This window comes from Sinohyriopsis cumingii, chromosome 12, assembly GCF_028554795.1.
Source record: "Sinohyriopsis cumingii isolate HCF-2022 chromosome 12, ASM2855479v2, whole genome shotgun sequence".
Classification (NCBI taxonomy): Eukaryota; Metazoa; Mollusca; class Bivalvia; order Unionida; family Unionidae; genus Sinohyriopsis; species Sinohyriopsis cumingii.
Window position 1 is genome coordinate 101,670,780 of NC_142972.1, and position 22,889 is coordinate 101,693,668.

The 22,889-nt window shown below is 38.6% G+C and overlaps 1 protein-coding gene across 2 annotated transcripts in view; it reads right to left on the reverse strand.

Annotated features, from left to right (window-relative positions):
- Positions 1 to 22,889, reverse strand: part of LOC149787116 (uncharacterized) — a 153,259-nt gene that overhangs the window by 75,391 nt on the left and 54,979 nt on the right. For both annotated transcript variants that reach the window (XM_089977631.1, XM_089977630.1), the window contains exon 6: positions 19,537 to 19,643. In XM_089977631.1, coding sequence (XP_089833757.1) covers positions 19,537 to 19,643 — 107 coding nt within the window. The remainder of the gene's footprint in view (positions 1 to 19,536; positions 19,644 to 22,889) is intronic.

The following is a 22,889-nucleotide window of genomic DNA, read 5'->3' on the forward strand; positions in this document are numbered from 1 at the left end:
GTCCGCGTGGTAAACTCGCGACTACCAGTCTATAAAGTAACTTACGGAGATGGTCTCGGTGATACAGTTACTGGTTTGTTTTCAAGAATAGCCCCTAAGGTGTTACCGATTGCAAAACAATTGTCGATGAAAGCTATTGATGTTGTCAAGGATAAAGCCCTTGGATCTGTTGGTGATCTCGCCGGGAAGGCATTCGCGTCAATCAAGGATAGACTGTTACGGTTAACTCGTAGATCAAAAAAACCGCCACCGGTGAAACTGGCCAGTACTGAACTTATGCCCGCGGACGTCAGTGAAGTAATAAATCAGGCTGCCAATCAAAAACTTGCAGAGCTTGTAACCCAAACGCCCGAACAAATAAATACAAGCCTGATATCAGGAAGCGGATTTCGTTTTAGAAGACAATAATTTTATATAAAATGTTTAAACGTATATCTGATCCAGCATTCGACATGGATGCACCAACACTCAAGGATGAGTCAGTGCGTGATTATCAGTATTATTCTTATGAGGCAACAGTACCTAATCAACGCGGACGAATTGAATTACGAGTCCAGGATACAAGTAGATATTTCCTGCCCGCTGAAGCATTTCTTGAAGTCACGGGTGAACTTGTAACAGATGTTGTCGCTAATACAGAATACGGAGCTAATGTTCGAGTTGGTTTTGTTAACAACGGTATCATGGCGCTGTTCAAAAGTGCCTCATACAGCATTGACGGAAGAGAAATTGAAATAATTCAGGATAATGTCGACGTTGCTACAACAATCCTGGGATTAGCGAGATACTCAGATGATTACACTAGATCAGCTGGTCCGACTATGATGTTCGCTAAGGATAATTCTGATCATCCTGAACACAGATCTGCTATTCAAGTACAAACAGCACAAGGCACTGCTGTAGACCCACAACCGGCTGGATTTGCGGTCAGGCCAGGTGCTGCATTTCCAATATTAAGGCCTAGTCCAGATTACAATTTAGGTTTTGCTACGCGTAAATTAATGTTATCAGGTGACCGTAGGAGATTTTCATGCGCAATTCCACTGTCTCACATCTTTGGATTTTGCAGACATGTCAGAAAGGTTATTTTTGGAGTCAATCATACAGTTGTACTTAACCGAAAAAGTGATGACGTTGACGCCATCTGGCGAGAAGACGGTGTTGCTGGCGGTAAAGTAATATTATTCAAGCTTGCTTTGTGGATGCCAGTGATGTCCCCATCGATCACTGAAGAGCAACGATTACTCTCTTTCATGGACACAGGCGGTAAATCACTGATATCGTGGTTAACAACATCAACAGATTCCATTCAAGGTGCCGGGGCAGGGCAGTTTACGTGGCACATAGCATCACAACAGGGAATATCAGCGCCGCGACATATTTTTGTTGCACTCCAGCAAAATGCGAGGTTGTCTTCCCAACTACAGAGTAATATGATATTTGACAAACTTGGTGTCTCTGAGGTTTCGCTGCGGATAAACGGGCATCAGGAACCATCCGAGGATATACTGATAAATTATGAGCGAAATGAAGTTGCACGGGCGTATCATCGTTTGATGACATTTATGGGACGTGATCAAAATATTGATACCGGGTTGCAGATATCACAACTGGATTTTACAACGCTGTATCCGATTTATTACTTTTCGCTGGAACATTTGGATCTAACAAAACAATCTGTCGTTGATATACACTTCAAAGCTCGTGTAGGTATGTTTCCCCTCGGCCCGCCTGCTGGTTTTAGAGCGATCGCTGTCATACTCTCCGATAAAGCAATGCTGCTTGAAGGTGTTGGCGGACGAATGAGGGTCATCGACGCTCCAATCGAGAATATGTAACGCAATTAAAATCAAACTTAGAATATAATGTCATACAGTCACGTTAATGTCACCTTGACTTCCGGTCAAACGAAGAAATTGCAATCGAAGAACGCAGGCACGTGCGGGACATCAATAACGTTAAAACGAGATCAACTTGTTGGTGGTCCAAACAAGCTGTCGTTGACTAATACTCAGATTAAACATTTTAATAAGGCACTAACAGCAAAAACCGGTGTCCGACTTAATTTCTCTGCTGCAGCTATCAAGGACATGACTAAAACCGGTGGAATATTTCCTCTTCTCGCAGCAATACCGGCGTTGATTGCCGCGGCAGCACCCGCCGTAGCAAAAGCCGCAGCACTTGGTGCAGTTGGAACCGCAGCTGGAATGGCACTAAAGAAAGCAACCGGAAATGGATACAAAAAAAAGGGACGCGGTCTAAGACTACCAGGAACTCCGGCATCATGGTACCCAAAACGGGTTTAAAAACGCTTCGTCAGTCTCCAATGAGCAATTTTGATTTATTAGATGCTGTTAAAAAATTGCGTATAAAACATTTCAGAGGTGTATTCATGCGAGATCAATTACCGCAACGACCAAATAATCCAGAAACTGGCATTATCAATCTCGACAACAAAGATGGTCCGGGAACTCACTGGGTTGCTTACGCGATCGATCCACGTGGAATTATCTATTTCGATTCGTACGGTTTAGCACCGCCAGTTGAGTTTCTCAAGTATGTCAGCAGATTTTCTAATGTTCCAGTATGGCAGTCGACGTTACCAACACAAACATTAGTTGATCCGCCCATTTGTGGGAACGAGGTTTTAAATGTTCTTGATGCAATCTCAAGAAATCCAGCAACTCCTCCTCATAAATTAGTGTATGAATATACCGCATCGAGAAATGCTAGCATTTGAAAAACAGCAATAAGAATAATGGTGGATATTTACGGAAGACCTTTCGCGCGAAGAGGTAAACCAAGCACAGATGCTGATCTCTCAAAATATGCGACCCGAGATGAAATCGATAATCTTTTGAATATAGCTGGAGTTGACCCAGATGAAGTTGCTATTTTTCAGGACAAGCAAGGAAAACTAAGAACGAGCAACATTAAGTGGAATGATATAATTCGCAAAGTTCTTGGAGCTACCAAGGATAACTTCGTTGCATTTAGTGATGGCGGCCGGATCAAGGACTCGAATATATCAATCGCAAGCATCAAAGACAGTATTGATAAAGGTGTTGACAAGTGCGTGAAAAAAGACGGTGACACGATGACAGGCGAACTTAGCATGAATGGAAACAAAATAACCGTTCTAAAAAATCCGGAAGGTCTCGAAGATGCCGCAAATAAACAATACGTAGACACCGTTGATAATAAACTAAATACGCTGCGTGCTGAGTATGATGTTCACGTGGGCGCGTTTACAAGAGTTCGAAGAAACTTCGTAAAAACTGATGAGGTCGTGAATAAGTTCTTTGGGACTCCTCCAGTCGTCGATATAAAACTCGCTGATGTAAAGACCGACATTAACACGATCAAACAAACACAGCAGGATATCGTATCGGGTATTCCTGAGATCGTTAACAAAACCAATCTGATTAAAGTCCCCACTGGAGTTACCCCCGGGCATATCACCAACATCGTATACACGGTATCATCGGGATTCGCAACATGGTCACGACAAAATAACACTATCAAATATACAGCAACAGCCACCGGTGTTTACAGGTTGTCTGTGTTTTCAGCCGCTAAATTTGAAATCTTCACAACATATCCTTGGAGACATTCCACCGATAAGTATTCCGGGGTTTGCACTGTAATACTAAACAGCGGAACCGAGGAAACATTTATGCTTGAAGCCGCCGACGATACTTTAACAGCAACATCTTACTGGTTTTGTTTGGAATTCGTCGCTGCAACGCCTCAATTGGTCACTGCATAATTGAATCGTATGCGATTTAAATAATGTCAACGCAAACGCAAAGCGTTTCAACGCCGCGCGGGAATGAATACAGATACAATCAGGTCTATGAGTGGCAATCAGAATTAAAAACCGTCATCGACGAGCTTAATCGTAAAGTAAGGAAGTATAAACGCCGCGTTGTAGTATTGGATGTTATGGTTTATTCGGTATCTACCGCTGTTGCATCCGCGGGATTAATACTATCAGCGATAACTCCCGTGACTGCAGTAGTCGCTGCAACAATTTGTGTTTCTGTGACAACAACCACCGCCGGCGTCTTTGGAATAATAGCAAAAAAAATATCATCATGCGCGAATACAAAACTGCACGATTACACAACCAAATTAACTACCGCCGTGACCGCATATCAGAAACTGTCATCGCTGATATCATCAGGTCTCGACGACGGAACGATATCAGATTCTGAATTTACGGCGATGTCACACGCGTACAATGACTATTTGAAAAGTTCAGTAAATAATAACGATGGCAACGCCACAGGAATTGCTTCAACAAATAGCCACAAACACAACACCGGTAAAAACAACGATGATCTCAGTATCGTCGACGGAACCCCAATTCGGTATTAATTTTCCAACTCCAATTGCCGTGAACGAAATCGCGTTGGCGAAGCTCAGTGTGTATCACAGCTGGCCCAATATCAGGTCAGCATCATTTTCGGGTCTGCAGCCGAATAATTCGTTTGTGTTCGGGAAACCCAGCGCGGACCCACAACGTGAATTTGAATGGGATACAATTACGCTACCCACTGGGAGTTATCAGATCGAAGAAATCAACGCGGAGATACAACGCCAAATAAAACGAATCACCGGCAAGGAAGCCAAAATATCTGTGACCGCGCACGAACCAACGCTGTCTACGGTCATTGAAATCTCAACACCGGGATACGCTGTGGATATTTATAAAAGCTCAATCAGGACCGTATTAGGATGGCCACAAGAACAACCCGAGGTCGGACCGGATCCACCAAAACCTAAAAAATCGGATTTCGAGACCACGAAGGAAGAACTGCACGACCTCGTGTACGGCAATTATTTATTATTTTCAGATCGATTACAATCAGGAGAATCCTGGTTTAAAAAACCAAATCACCCCTTTGATATAGGGGTAGCAGCTTTCGAAGGCGGGTGGGACCGTCATTACCTTATAGAAGATATAGAAGCTCAGTTTTTTAATCCGATCAAACAAGCACATAAACAACAGCTAGACCTGTTGCGAGTATATTTTCAAGATTATATCTCTGATATAACAAAACCTGGAACTGCAAGCAGTTCTCGCACGAACATTATCACCACCATAGAAAAACTAAACAAACTCGCATCCGCGATGGAAATTATAAATCAAAAAATAATTCAGTATCTACTGGATCTCAAGGGCGATTACGGAAACGAAAAAAGATCGGAGTTTGCAGCCCGATTTGGTATTCCCGTGAAGGATATTCCAGATTTTAAACTTCCTGGATATAACGCACGCACGCTACGAAAATCAGTCCAGGATTTCATCGATGAATCTTTCGAAGATATTTCCGCCGCGTACACGCGAACAAAACCGCAGCCGGTTATTTTAAGACACGACAACAGTACAGCATCCGATGGCAGACACGTATCTCCGGGGATCGTAAATATCACAGATGTTATTGCGGTCAATCTTGTATGTGACGTCATCGATGGCAGTTACAGCGCTGGCGCTAGCGCTGACACAACGACGGCACAACAGGGGTTTATCCTGTATACGTTCACACCAAAAGACCCCCCTGGTTTTCTGATTGTGCAAGAACCAATCAATGTGGTCTATCTACGGTGCAATAATCCGTGGTTGTCAACGATAAATTTCAAACTCACCGACCAACGGGGGAATTTGTTGGACCTGCGTGGCGAGACTGTCTCCGTGAACTTACTGGTGAAGTCCTGAAACTGAAAATGCAAAGCATTTCTGGAAGAGTTTCCACGCATAGCATTTCCACATTTAAAAAATTACAGTTGTGTATAATGCACGAGTATATCCATGTCCGAGTTCGCGTACATGACAAACAAATTCTCAACGCGGCAATCAGGACCGCATTTGGAAATGCTTTGCATTCCCCCGTCGGAATAGTCGTTGACGACCACGGCAACGAAGACTTCTTGTTGACACGGCCGCAACAGGAACAGTTACAGAAGTATCACACGATCACAGTTTTTTGTGACCAAGAACACATCATGAACTATTCTCATTCGTGCATTGATGCTGAAACACTCAAGCAAATCTTAAAAATCTAAGGACTTCCTGAGAAATGCTTGCATATTTCCAGAAACGCTAGCGTGAGAAATGCTTGCATTTCCACAGTAGAATTTCAAAGACAAAAAAAAAATAATACTTTTTTTTTACCCTTGTAAACTCACAATGGTGTTTCCGCGGAAATGTGAAACATTTCTCACGCTAGCGTTTTTACGTTAGACTTCCAGGGAAGTCTCTGACTTCTCAGAAATGCTTAATGTATCCAGAAGTCCTTGCATTTCTGGAAATGCTTGCATTTCAGAGCAATCGGAGATTGCCGCGTCTGAATTCTTTATTTGATTTTTTAACAATCTCACTCGGGAATTAATTAATTTTCGAGTCTCATACTCGTGTGATAGTGTGCGACGAATACTTTCAACTGCACGCGTCAGTGGAATAAATTCGGATATTTGTTCATTGGTGATCTCGGCAAGTGATCTATAAATGCAATTTTGCAGCATTTTAATGAACCTATATCGGGAAGGAAGAGTATTCTTCTTCGTTGATAGCTCATTCAAGGATTCAAAATCCGACATAATTGTTTCAGGGTCTGTTAAAATATTAAAACCCCGCTGTTGCAATTTTTCGAGTTCAACAATTATGACATTTATGTTTTCGTGATTCATATTATTATATATTTTTATATTTTTAAATTGGGAAACGCTAGCGTTTTTCTTGGTCTTATACTGAGTTATCGTTGTTGTCAATGATATAACAGAATGAAATCTTCTGTTTGAGCTTCTTGGAAAATGCTGTTTTGTAGATCCCATCTGCGACATGCTGTACAACAGGTGAACAAATACCGAAATACCTACTGGCGGCGTTTATTGACTGGAATATAATTTCTTCACCTGTAATTGCGTTTATAGATTTATTAGCTCTTCTTGCAACTGTTTTACAACGCCCTGTGTTACCCAGTAGGCAGTTCTTGCTCTGAGTGACCGCGCGAAGATTGTTTATAGAGTTATCAAGTATGTTACCGTTAATGTGATCAATGACAAAACCCTTAGGGATCACTCCATGGAAACATTCATAGACGAAACGATGACATAAATACCTCTTTGAGCACGTGACAGTAAATCTTAAATAACCAGTATTATCAACTGTGCCAACTGGTCGTCTTCGCGTGCAGTGTCGCACCGTGCCATCTCGGTTTGCCTCATAATTTGAAATAGTTGGATGTGCAACAAATTCTTGTTCGGGGGCGAATTCTTGATTCATTATAATATAAGCAAATCATTTGTCTAATTCATAATTTGTCTGAAAACTTATTTATGTAATCACGCTCCGAGAACGTGTTCGAGTCTGGATTTTTTTTATCATAATACCGTTTTAGTTCTCGATAGCGTTTCCCCCCACACGCTGAACATAATTGCGTTTTTCCTCGTACTCCAATGCCGCATCTGATACACGGTATCGGTCCTAGACTCCCACCGCGGACCTGTTGAGCATGTTGTCCACAGTATTCGCCTCTGCATGGTTTGCCACACGGCGCTGATGAATTTAGTTTAATCCACTTGCATGAGTGCGCGGGCGCACCAGAGAAATGCTTTTCGTTCATTATATATAATATTTTTGTCTATTTAAATACTTGTCTTAACTATAACAATGGAGGAATTTGAAAGACTATCCAGAATAAAACCCATATCAGGTTCTCGATTCGATCTTGACCGGTTAACCGCTGATCCACGACGAAGAGAGTTAAAGGAACTGCTTGGTGTTATCAAGAATGCCAAGGAAGAGTTTCGTCGTGATGGTGCCGCACATGTGTGGTCGACATATAAAATTATCCCCGGCGATGCTAGCATCGCTCATCGAAGAGTTTCTCACGCGAGCGTTATCATTGATGCTACCATGAACGATACAATCGCGCGTAACATAATTGGGTATCTCGACGATAGAAGATATTTTATACAGATAAAATTTATTATCAAAGTGGTCAACGAAAACGACGATGACACGTGGATTATCCGTGATAAAAATGATCCTATCCTTGACATTAAAAGGAAAACTATTTTGTTGAGCAATAATTCTAGACCAGGAATGTTGACGGGGGTTGATATACCGTATTACGCCAGATCGTATCCAGTAACTGCAGTCGTTTACGGAATATATCCGATAAAGAAACCAAGTGTAGATAAACTCACGCCAATGAAAACATCAGTGGTGTTAAATTGTGTAGCTGAGCGAGTAATGGAACATTTTAAAAACGCAGCACGTGGAAACGGTCTAACTGAGATCAGAAAAAATAAAATAACAACATGGGCTAATCGAGTCAAAGATGTAGGGGCCACAATTAAAGATGTTGCCGCGCTAGAAAAATTATTAAGATTTCCTATAACGGTATTATCGCTAACAGGCGAGGAATTGTATAAATCGAAATACAACCGTAGTGGAGCTTCAATAACAATTATTGATCATAACAGCCACGCCTGGACGGAATCAGTTAAAATATTTCCACGCGATCGTGTTATAAGGTATTATTCCGCGGGTATGTTTGATTGTATTTATCAAATGAGTAAAACCGATCCGGTATCGGTATGGTTGTTTAGAAGTTCTGAAGTTGGTGATTATGACCAGTTCGTGACCCCGAACGGAGAAATATATAGAACTGCGGAGTTACAAAATGAAATGAAAGCGCTCACAGAAAAATATTCAACTGAGCAAGTTGATCAATTACTAACTAATTGTTTTACTGTTCCAAGTGTTGCCGCACATATAGCACGACAAAAAAATAATTGGAAACCAACCATGAAGAGTTTTCTCGAGAATGTTCAGCAGAGTTGCATCGAATACGGACACGGCGGTTTATGGAATAGTGTATTTGTTAGTGATAATATGGTATCGGTGGATATGATTGCGTGCTATCCAGGAAGTTTTCTTGGCCGTGGTGAATGCGCTGAATACTTTGCGCGGTTTGGACATCCCACAAATTTAATGACAAGAGTAGCTATTAACGGACCTTTACCTGATTTTGACCTGACTGGATTTGCTCACGTGGAATCGTTCGAATTTGCAACACGGTTACATCCTATTAATTATGCTTGGTTTGGCAGACATTTCCACGAAAAGAAATGGGTACCGTTTTCGCTGTTGCGATTTATGGTTGATAAAGGAATATTAAAATCTATTACTGTCAGTACGGGGATTATTTGTTACTCAAAACAAACCTCAGTTTGGTTACCAACTGCGGACACGTCCGAGGAAGAGCGCAACTGTAAAGATCTCGGCCGAAGATTGATAGGTAAATTTACTCAAGGCGGAGCATATGATCATAAACGACATCACAGTCGATTAATTATGGATGAGGAAGAATTAAATTTCATTATCGCTGATACTACTGCGAAAGATACATTCTGCTCCCGCGAGGACATAATAATCCCGGACGGAAAACGATTAGGAACAGTTGTTAGTTATATAGACGGGGATTCAGCTCAGTATACTCATTTGAGATCCTCTATGCTGGCTTATGTTTCTATAAATTTACTGTCGATGGTGAATAGAGTTCCCTTCGTGGCAAGAGTTGCGACAGATTCGTTTTATATTCACGAAGACGATTTGACTGTGTTAGATTTGCCAACATCTAATGGTCAATGGGGAACATGGCGAGTAAAAAAAGAAGAATTACACTCGTACTGCGCATCAGCTGATGTCGAAATTAAAGATGAATATCGGAAATCAACAGGGATGTCATGGACACCTTCATCGGGACCTTCTGTGCACGATCCAATTGCTAGACACAGAACAGTTTATTTGAACGGACCTGGAGGCTGTGGTAAGACAACTCGTGCAATCGAACTATTCCGCGGTTCTGATTTGATCGTGCTAACACCAACACACAGACTTGCCAGAGAAATGATACAACGGGGAGTAAAGGCCTGCACTTATCACGGCTTTTTCAAATACAGCGGCGGTACATGGACTCCTACGCGAATGGGAACGAAGTATATCCCGGAGAAAATCATCTGGGATGAAATAGACACTGTGCCGCTGGATACATTACAACGGTTCCTGACGTGGTTGTTAACGAAAAATACCGCAGTTGTGATGTGCGGCGATCATGGTCAACCACCACCATTTGTCGGCGAATCTCCCCACGAGTGGTTACGAGGGTTTGTTGATTATTACGAGGAAATGCGTGATGACATCAGAGCGCTTGATGACACATTAAAGGAGTTTAAAAAACTAATTAGGCTGCAAACCAATAAAGTCCAATGTGAAATAATGCGTGAAATAATTCCAGAGACTTTATTTGATAACTTTTTAACGGCGTGGAAACCAGATGATTTAATTGTTGCAAGTAGAAAATCAGTCAGAGATACACTTCAGCGGCGACTATTTCAGTTACAGCGGCAGAAATTTCCAACGTTGGAAGTGCCGTTATGTTATAGACCAGATGATACACGATTGCAGAATACTGATGTTGATATTCCCGGAAAACCAGAGAAACAAAATTTAGTATTGAATGATATAGTAACAGTTAACGTCGATGCGGTCGAAGATGCATTAGCAATAAATAAATCACCGTGGACACTAGGATATGCTATGACGATTCATTCAGCACAAGGATTAACTATTTCTGATACAACTGTTTGGATCGTTGATGACCGCATCGAATGGTCAAATTTAGTTTATTTAGCCGTGTCCAGAGTAAGAAAGATGGCTCAGTTACGAAGAATTGTATTAGATACGTCAACGAAGTCAGCCGTTGTTGAGTTAACGCAAAAAGATCAAATAAGAAAAAAATTAGACAGTTACCGACAAAGCGACAAGAAAAATAATAAAGAGTTTAACCTGGATATCAACGCTGTGTTGTCGTTACGTGAGCGTCAGAATAATCACTGTGCGAGTTGTAATTGTTTATTGCTGTGGCAGTATCCGAAAAACGACCCAAGACAATTTACCGTGGATAGAATAGACAGCAGTCGTGGTCATACGCGTGAAAATGTAATGCTGACCTGTCTTGAGTGTAATCGACGCAGAGGTGTTGCTGCAGTTATTTAAGCGATCGAGGTGGTAATTGTGTATCCGTGGGAATCACCTGAAGTTGCTCGCGTGTGAATCCACGCTGAGGAGCAGTTGAATCTAATCTGTAGATTGCGTTTCTCCCAGTTGATCTTGTTATGCTGGATATCTTGTGTGTGGTAACGCTCCATATAGGATCAGTTGCTCTTTTTTTTCCTCCTTCGAGTTCGCCGGGTTCGTATAAATACCTAACGGTGACATTACCCAGCAACGGGGACGCTAGCGTCGTTGGCTGCGTTGAAACACGTTCACTGACGCGGGGTATATATTTTTTTGTGATTGCATTTACAGGTCTCATGTTTGTTGTTCTGGTAATTTCATTATTCAGTGCGGCTATCACGTTTGGCAGTCTTGCAACCCATTCACGAGATCTCGTATCGTAAATGAATTCCCTCGCGTACTGGTATCCGAATAATCTCTCAGCGAGTGTTCTATTAAATCGCTCAACAATTGCCTGATCCCGATGAATTTCAGTATGTCCTCGTCGTATAACAACGTTATGCTGCTTTGTCAGTGATGATACCGCGCCCTGAAATTCTTTACCAGGATCAACTTGTAATAATCGGGGCCAGCTTAGAGGTCCTCGCTGATAAATTCGCGAAAACGCAGAGGCGACTTCGGACGCTGTTTTTGTCATTAATGGTTCTGCTTCTTTGTATCTACTGGCAACATCAACTACTGTTAGCGCGTATTTGTATGTTTTTCTACGGACAGTATCATGAGGCAGGAATAGTATGTCAGCCTGATGAACTTCATTGGGGGCACTAACATCAAAATGTGCAAAGTTGATTTGTCGAGGTGGTGGTAAGTAGATTTGCCATATTGCTTGTTTTGATAGCCAATTTTTGGCAACCTTGCGTGTTACTTTTGCTGCGCTGGCGAGTTTATTAATTGCTGAGTTACCTCTCCAGTATCCTGCCGGGGAATAATAAATCGCTTGCATGGAAACACTAGCGTTGGAAGTCCTTGGACTTGTCTGCATCGTTATTAATTATCCAGCGCCTAATACTAATTTAGATTTCATCGCTGATCTTACTAACCAATTAGCGAGTGACTCCTTAAATGATTTATTTTTTATGGCGCTTAGTGCATGAATTAATTTCACATCCGCGATATGCCTGTCTTGTAGATCTTTACTTCGATAAGCAACATCATGTATGTGACACGCTGCGTCGATAGCGTTTATCGGATACTCTCCCGGTTTTGGTTTAGATTGTTCATCAAGTCTGATATCTAGTCGGGTCCCTGGACCGCAGTAATTGTATCCCGGAAGATGTTTTTCTCCGGGATATTTAGCCCAAGGGGTACCTGGAAGTCGTCCGAGGGTTGCTGCAATGTCACCTCCGCTGACTTTGTCAGGCTTTTTTTTTGAAATCTAAATTTTTTTGTGTCACATCGCGCACACTTACCAGAAAGTGCTTGTCTGTTATTTTTTGTTGTAATGGTTGTTATGTCGTTTGTAGGGGTTCGTGCCTTACACTTCACACAATATAGATCCATAATTATTATTCCCTATATACAAATGGAAATTACAGATTTTTCTGCGACGCGAAGAAAGGAGCCAGTTAAGCATAATTCCGTGCTACCAAATTCTATCAGAATGATCATCATAGGACCGTCAGGATCAGGTAAAACGCAACTGCTACTGAACATGATAATGAAGTGGATGAAATGGGACAAACTATACTTGATAGCTCCGTCTGTGGATGATCAACGTTGTTATGATGTTATAAAAGATTTTAATGAGAGTGCAAAAGCGCTGAGTGAAGACGGCGACGAAATAGTTGAATTTATCACTGATATCGAAGAAGCTCCGTCCGTGGAAGACCTTAACGGGGAAATAAATAACCTAGTAGTGTATGATGATGTGATGCTGGACAAGCAAAAAAATCCTGCAAGAATATTTTCACGAGGTCGTCATAAAAACACTGATGTGATTTATGTTACTCAGCGTTATACACAAATTCCTAAAGTAATTAGAGACAACTGTAATCTTCTTGCGGTGTTTAATGGAGTTGATGTTCACACGCTGAGAAACATTCATCAGACATGGTGTAGCGGTGATATGGACATAAATAAGTTCAAAAATTTCTTTAGTCGCGCTCAAAGAACCCCGCACGGATTTGTAACAATAAATTTACACGACCCGCGGACACGATACCGTATCGGACTTGATACATTGTATGGTTAACGTGAAAAACTCGAAGAGAGCAGCCCCGGGCGGCGACAACAAGTTGGGGGGGGGGGGGTCGCGTTTTTTTGTCTCGTTGCTGTTGTAGAATCCCCCCCCCCCCTTTCTGAAGGCTTATTTTAGCATTTGGAAGTCTCGTTTTGTTGTAGGATTAGCTTTTTTTAAGGCTTATTTTATCATTTGGTGGTCTCTAGACCTTTGTAGGATTCGCCCTCCCTGCTGCTCAAGACAATATTAGAACACATGGAAGATAAAAACATAGGAGGAGCCCTTATCTTGATTGATCAAGAAATGGCTTTTGATAGAATTGAGATAAATTACATAATTAATGTATTTCAAAAAAATATGGATTCGGAAAAAACTTTATTAACTGGATTAAAATCCTCTACAACAATATAAGCTCACAGGTCCAAACTAATGGAGCCAAAACTAAACCATTTAAAATCAATAGATCTGTACGACAGGGATGCCCTATCTCAATGCTTTTATATGTATCAGGAATCGAAATCCTACAAAAAGCTATACAACAAGATCCAAAGATCCAAGGAATGAACATTCCAAATATAAATGAACAGTATAAAACTTTCCAACATGCAGATGAGTGCACTAATATAATAACAACTAAACCTTCCTATCTATATTTGATCAACCAATATATGAAATTTAGTGAAGCCTCTGGCTCTCAAATAAGGATAATAAAACAGAAATTTTATTAATGAGTCATTGGAAAAACAACTCACAAGGACTTCCAATTTCACAGATATGACACCAAGTTAATGCACTAGGTGTCACTTTTGGGAAAGATAGTAAGATGATAAATTTTCTACAAATAAATCAAAATCTGGAAAAACACATAAACATATGGACTGACAGAAACCTAAGCTTCACACACAAAATGCAGATAGCAAAAACATACCTAGACAATTCCCTAAGGTATGTTTTTGATGTAACAGAATTTGAAAACCTCTACCTTGATAAAATTGAATCAATTATAATACAGCTTCTTTGGAAGAGAATACACAAATTATCTTAAAAGACATTACAAAAGAAATATGAACAAGGTGGACAAGATCCACCAGACTTAGTATGTAAACAACAATCTAACATTATCCTAAGATTAAACAGTTTAAATCACCAACCCTTATTTTACTGACAAGGCCTGTATATATACTGGTTTGGGAAACAATTAAAATTACAACAAAATAGAAACTTAGAACTTTCTACTACCTCTCCACCCAGAAGTACATACAAAATAAAAATGACAATTAGAAAATTCCAAAACTATGGAAATATATGGCAATTAACTGAAAAACCACTAATAGAAAAACAAATAAACGAAATAACAAACATAGATCCTATTAAAGTTGAAACTCGAGAACCAAATGTAGATTGGCCCAATGTGTAGAAACACTGCAAAGAAATCAAAGAACCAAATAAATACGGCAACATTTATCTATACCTCCATAACACATGGTGGACACAAGAACACGCATATAGAAGAAATATAATACACTTTCCACCCAAATGTCTACTATGTAACACTGCAGTGGATAATAAAGAACATATAATACTCGAATGTACACATTTAAACAACTCAAGAACTAAAGTAATAAACAAAATAACCAATAAATTAGGTAATTTTAACCCACTAAACCTATTATATACAGCTTATATTAATGATAAAAAAACATACTGCTCAATTATCAACTTTATTTACTTTGCAATTAATGAAAGAAAGAGTAAAATATGGAGCACTGAAACTGAATAATATCTGGAGAGCCTTACGGCTAGTAAATACACCAGGAGAGAAAGAAGAAGGTGTTTGTTTACAAGCACTGGATCAATAATGCAAACCAAGTTGCTATCACGTGACTGCTTTACACACGACAATGCGAAACAAACAGACATTCCCTTCTCATGTACATGAAGTTTACTGCAACTGCGTACAAGTTTATCTGCCACTGTAGCTTCACTGACCACTATAACAAAGGATTTCAATGACCACTTATAGCGAATTTGACCCACAATACAACAAACTATGGCAGGGCTCCGAGAGGGACAGATCACATCTGATTTCTTAAAAAGAACCCTTCTGGACTCCTCCATACTTAACCAATTATAAAATAAAAACAAATATGCAGATTGAACACAAAATTAAACTTCATAAAGAAGAACTTTGGAATAGAAAAGAATTAGCGAAGGGATCAAAACAGAAGATCATTCCGATCCCCAAAAGGAACCTGTAGAGATCCTTCCACTACTATGAGGAAAAATTTATAACACCACCATTTTACTATAATTATCAAATTTATTAATTACCATATTTTAAATAAGGGCGGGGTGCCATATGAGAGATCATATAATGACACCCGAAAGGGACTCATACAGGCTCCCCCTCCCTTATATTTAAATGCACAAAATTCAACTTCTTTGAAATTATATTTAATACACTACAAGAATATTTAGAAAGAATCCAAAATGAGGGCGGGGAGTGGAATGAGATTTTATGTAAATGACACCCGAAAGGGACTCATCCCTACAATCTCTCCCTTATTTATCTAACATAACAAATTTTAAGTAAATAAAAAATATAATGGAATTAATTACTATCATTATACGGGTGGGGTGTCATATGAGAGCTCATATAATGACACCCGAAAGGGACTCATATAGGCTCCCCCTCCCTTATACTCTAAATACACAAAAATTCAAACCCTTTGAAATTTAGATCAAACATGCTCTAAGGAAATTCAAAAATAAGGACGAAGCGCAGAATGAGAATTCATATACATTACACCCGAAAGGAACTCATTCCGGCGACCCCCCCCACCGCCATTTATTTAACAAAAATAATTTAATTAAATTCTAAAAACAATGGAAATCATGAAATTATGAACCTGACATTTAAAAATATACAACTCTAAATTGTCATTATATAAACTACTAAAAAATAATAAAAATAATGAGTTTTAACTTCTAAAGACACATATTCAAATTGGAAATTTAACGAACACAGATGAGCAATGAATGTGACAGAGACTTCATCTCAGCCGTTTAATAAAGTTGCTGATACTGGACTTTCTGCCACACTTGTATAGACCATCTTATTCCAAATTCATCTCACTGAAACGTCTCAGAATAGAAGAAAGTAGTCTAGTATAATACCACCGACATCCTGGTGGACTTAGATGGATTCCGTTTCCATCCAAATACAGGTTCTGAAAACCAGACATCCTATTATAAAAAAATCCTGCTACTAGCAGAAAACACACGATGCAACTCATAATTTATCTGGTGCACTCTGCAGCAATATTGACCATGGGTCATTCCTCTTGGATGAAACCAGGGTAACAAAGATCCCACCAATACATACTGTACTCCACTTTCAAGATAAACTCGACACAACTGTATCAACTGAGAAACTATAGTCATATTATCTAAACTCACAACTTCATTTTCTCCCAATTGAATGTAAATAATATCAGGAACTGGGTCCAAAATGGTAGGTTGATTAAAAAATCTGGCAACTCTTGCACCAGACCTACCATCCATAGTCATCAACGAATTATTTGGTTGATGAAACAACAAAGGTAAACCCGGAATCCAAGCTAGACGAGCAATGATACAATGTCCTATCACATGAACATACATTTTTGAACTGGTCAATCAAACTGTCCCCACTGAGATAGAAACTCCAATGGATACATAACATGATATGACACTATGGTGTATACACAACTATTACACAACAATTGAAAGGCTAACATACTACGGTACACTCAATCAAAACTTAAATATTCCTTACATTCCCTGTTTGACAAATGGGGAAAGGGAATCACCCCAAACACTGATATATGCATTAAGATGTGTTCAATTTTAAAACTATAAAAACCTCTTATCAAAAAGTATCCAAACCCCATGCATACATACAAACAAAATATACACACTTATTATTCTTGGTTTACTTATATAAGAGAAGACTGGAACCACTTGACCTAGATATTGCCAATATAACAACAACAAAAAAAAAGAGAGAAAAGGAAATAAATGACTCTGGAAAAGTCAACTATATATCTAAATATACTAAACGAAAAGGGGGAAGGAACTTGGCCCATGACATTATTATGTCACTGGGGCAATAGTACGACCCTAAATCGGAAGATCAAAACTGTTGGAACTCAAACCTCTAGTCCACCCAACTGGAGGCCGGAAAGTACATGAATTTTGACTTCATGGGATTAAAAAAACTTACAAATATGACAGATAAAAAAGAAATAAACCCTGCAAATTTTTTCCTAACATTATTGTTTTTCAAACATGGACACATACAGACAGAATCACTCTTAATACTGACATACGTATTACGATACATTCAATTTTAAAACTATAAAAACCCCTATACCAAAGTATCAAAATATTTCCAATATGCTAAGGCATACTTTTAAAAGCCCGCCACACCACATGCATACACACAAACAAAATAAACACACTTATTATTTTTGGGTACACTTACCTAAGAGAAGACTAGAAATATTTGATCCAGATTATGCCAATACAAAACATACAAAGAAAAGGGGGTGGGGGGTGGAGTAAAACAGAAGAGAAAAGAAAGAAAAGAAATAAATAAATGACTGGCAAAGTCACCTATATATCTGCATATACTATAAGGGAAAAAAAAGGGGAAGGAACTTGGCCCATGACATTATTATGTCACTGGGGCAATAGTACGACCAAGCTCTTGGAACTCAGACCCCTAGTCTGCCCAACTGGGGGCCAGAAAGTACATAATCCTTGGCTTCTTGGGATAATAAAACTCTACAAATATGATGGATAAAAAGAAATAAACCCTGCAAAATTTAATTCCTAGCATTATTGTTTTTCAAACATGGACACATTACTTATGGGTGGACAGGGTCAGCCCACACCAAATACATTTTAGATATAAACAGGGTGTCACTTCTAAGTCCTAACCAGCTCTATGTGCTGGGATGGGGCTAAGGAGTGTCAACAATTAGTTTATATTACTATTCGTTGGTCATTCCAAAGTTTCCATATATTTTTTTTACTCATTTTTTTTCAAACACCCCTCCCTCCCACCCGTTAGCCATTTTCTCTGGTCACCCCTTCTTGCTTCTCATGGAAATCAGTCTGAAATGCAAGCCAGTCACCATGCTGACTGTTCTGGAGAGGTTAATATCAATAGACCATGTATAATTTTAACCTAATTAAATTAAATGATTTGCAAAAGATTTTAGTGTTAATTTCTAAAATTTGTTGTTTTCTACAGATCCTAGTGTTTCTTAGTAGTTCTTAATGCTGTCAGTAAATGCATGCTCTTTTTTTTATAAAGGCTGTAACATAATGAAGAGATAGGAAAAAAGTAAACAAATTGTGATAAAACTATGGAAAGTCGTGCCAAATTAGAACTCTTTGAACACAGTTTGAAAACAATTATCTTATGTTTTATTCCCAGTTGTCTCTGATATATATTTTAAAGTTTTTTCTTTCTTCATTGTTTACTTCTGTTTCATACCTGTTTCTTTTGCTGCTTTTCTTTTTTGTTCATTATTGCTGGTGTATCTTTTATTGGTTCCTTTTTTCCCCTCATTTAATTTTTCTTTCTGTTCCTTCGCTTTTCTTACATTTGATATTTGTATACACCTACCAGTACAATGAGGTCTAAACAGAGTTGTCTTCCCTGATGCTCAAAATATGTTTGTATCTATTACAGTTCGCATGTACAATATTTATCGAGTAATGCTTATGTTTTCTTGGGTAATTTAATGCTTTATATTGTTCTTATTGGCCAGGTTTAACACACAGAGCCTCTTAGTGATTCTTAGTAGTTCTTAGCGGTGTTTACCAAGACCAACGCGAATCATATATCCTGCAACGAGACATATTCAAATGGCAAGTGATACCCAATAAACATAATTGTGTCCCTTCCTGCTTTTATTCACAAGAATCTGAATATTCCTTTTTATTCTTCTGTGTTGATCATTAACACCTTTTAAAAACGTATATGATCAACAATTTTATCTGCAGATGCTTTGCATGAAAAAATATATGCAGCTTATAGCACCTGAGGTACTGCTGTAAAGTTATTCTGGTTCCCTGGCTAATTATATTAATTCTAGTATGAAATCCAGATCCCAATCAAACAAAGATCAACCAAATGTCTATGACCAATAGAACTAGACATGCAGAAAATAAAATCTCGAACACATCTGATGTAAACAGCCATAATTTGTACCTCTGAAATTTTATCCACATGTGTTCCCACCAAAATTACAGGTGGGATTCTGGCTTCTGGTGATGCTGCACAGGAATGTATGGAGTTTAGCCAAACCTCAATCAGTTCTGAAAATAAATGATAAAAAAAGAGTAATGTCAATGGTACAATCATGCACCCACTTTAAGTCAATCAACTGTCTATATAATAATTACACTTTAGTGTCAATGGCACATTATACTCCCACCCCAAGTAAATTAACTCTCTATATAATAATTACACTTTAGTGTCAATAGCACATTATACAAACACCCCAAGTGAATCAACTGTCTATATAAATAAATACACTTTAGTGCAAAATCCATTCTCTTCTTTCACAAACAATGGCCTTGACCATTGAACTTTAGACCCAAATATCAATTAACTTTTTCCTTAGACTAAGTGTAAGACATTCAATGAGTTTGGTCCATGTGATTGCTTTACCCCAAGGGCAAGCCATCTACAGCTGTTGTTTGAAGGATGTGATGCAGAGTTTATGTATACATGCCAACCCCTGGCGAGGAAAGTGTAATCCACGTGGACAAAAAGAGTAATCGGAGCAGAAAAATAGTAATCCATGTATAACATTATACAAATTCAATAAGCATATGTACAAAATGATTTATTTACCCCTCTGGTCTTTTCTCATCAATTACTGCTTCCAGTTTTCATAATAAAACACTTTGAGATTTAAAAAGAAACAGACTCTCATATTGCATTTCAAAACACTTTGTACCAGCTGAGACTATGAATGTTTTGCACACCAGCAGAGCACTTAGTGCCGGGTTGCTAAGCCTGGATCTGAATTCGGTTTTATTTTTGTTAACAATACTGAACGATCTCTCACAGCATTAGAATGGTAAAAAACCAATATTCCTTTCATAACCTGACAAAGAAAAGGAAATTTATATCTTCCAGTTATTGGGTCTTTTAGCTGGGAAATAAGGTGCCATTGCACATCAACTCTGTCTACATGAAGTACGTTGTCTGGTAGAATGCCAACTTGATACTTCAGGAGTTCTCCTTCTAATTTATCGGCAACCTTTCCTGCAGTATGGTGCATCATATGGCAGAGACAACCCGATATGTATAATGATTGAATGCAACTCCTTTATGAATTCCAATCACTGATGCAGTTTCAACTCAAAACCCCATACAGTTCTGCCAACTTATGTTTTAATATTCAAAGCATTATCAAGCAAATAAAAAATAAATGTTTTTATCCAGTGGAATCTACTGTTAATTCTGGTAATGAAAGAAGAGCACTCTGACTTTACTCTTTTCATTGTGAAAGTCTCTTACGCAGACAGAGTACAACTTTTTGTCATCATAACCATTTCTCCTGTCTGTGGCAATACTAAACAGCCCAATTTTCATGGCTTCTGCAAATTTAAGTAAAGTATTTTCTGCTAAACACCTAACAATATTTGACGATTTTGTTCTTGCACATGCATATTTTCTGCAATTTTTGAACCAGGAAACATCCATTTGAACAAAGGACCATTGTAGTCTTCTACCGCAAGGGGTAGTCCATATTCTCTTAAGAACTCGTTAGACAACGCTTCTGCATTTATAAATTTTTTATCCACAATTTAGTTCTTCTGTAAAAAAAGAAATTATCTTAGAAATGGAGTATTAAAAATGAGCTAATTCAAGTTTTCTTTGTTTTACCACCATGACCAATATTAAAATACTTTCCATTCAGCCTGCAACGGGCGTGAAGCTGCCCTAGAATGGAACGTTGTATGTTGTAATTCATATATTTATCTCTGAATCGGTTTTTCATCTTTCCCTAATCCATCTGTAAAATTATTTGAAAAATATTTTTGCTCTAACACACGTATTGACTAGAATAAATCTGACTTGACTTTTAGCGCCAAATACGTACAGGCTGATTCTGTACCAGATATGAATTAGAACAAAGAATCTGTGCACAAAGAGTAAGTTAGAAAACCAGTCTGTTCTCTCCTAACTCAACCATAATGCTGCTATAAATAGAAACCGAGGTCACAAGTCAAAAGTTGAAACCAGCATGTTTCTTGGAATAGGACAACTGCTATAAATAGAATATAATACTGTTAGAAAGTGCATGTAAGTCTTCGGACAAGCGTACTCTTATGTAGTAGTTACAAAGAAGCCATCTTTTCTAGAATACGGTCTGTGGGATTAATGGGGTGTTAATCAAAATGAGAAACAAAATTATTAATTTTTTATTATAGGGGGATATACCGAAAATGCCTAATCTGAATAGTGATGAGTAAGGCGTAATTTAGTGAAGAAAAAAAAATTGATTACACCAAAAGCATAATGGTTGACATGTATATGTATTATGTAACTCATGTATTCATCTTTGAATGGGTTTTTTGTCTTTTTCTAATGCATTTGTGAAATTATTTGAGAAACATTTTTTGCTCTATCATACGGATCAACTAGAATAAATGGCTTGATGTATGGTACAAAATACCTACAGACTGGTTCTGTACCAGAGATGAATTTCAATTAGAACAACGAATCGGCGAGCAAAGATTAAAAACCAGTCTGTTCTCTCCTAACTAAGCCATAAAGCTGCTATAAATAGAAACCAAGGTAAAAAGTTTGAAAGTAGAAACCAGCCTGTTTCTTGGACATTGGGCAGCTGCTATAAATTGAACATAATACTGTTAGGAAAGTGCATGCAAGTCTATGGACAACCATACTCTTATGTCGTAGTCACGTAGAACCCGCCATGTCTAGAATACGGTCTGTGGGATTAATGGGATGTCAATAAAAATGAGAAAACAAATTATTACTTTTTTTGCGGGGGGGGGGGGGAGGGGGGAATACCAAAAATACATAAGCCGAATAATTTTACGCATAAGGTATAATTTAGTGGAAAAGAAACATAATGATTATGGGATGTTAATAAAAATGAGAAAACAAATTATTACTTTTTTTGCAGGGGGAATATTCCGAAAATGCGTAATTCAAATAATTTTAAGCGTAAGGCATAATTTAGTGGGGAAAAAAATGATTACGCCAAAAGCATAATGGTTGACATGTATGGTTTAAGTCATTGTACAAAATAAAATATTTACTATTTCAGCCTCAGTAACCTTGACCTTTGACCTATTCACTTCAAATCAATAGGATTCTTCCCATTCCAAGTATAAACCATCTACATAACATGCTAACTGAAAATCATAAAGAAATCAAAATATTGCGAGGAAATCATTATTTTCTCAACTATTTGTTTACTTTAAGCACTCTGACTTACAAATGATGCAGTATATGGTGGAAAACCAATATTTTCAAAATTTCATGACTTTCCCTGGTTAGAAACAAACCTAATTTGTCTC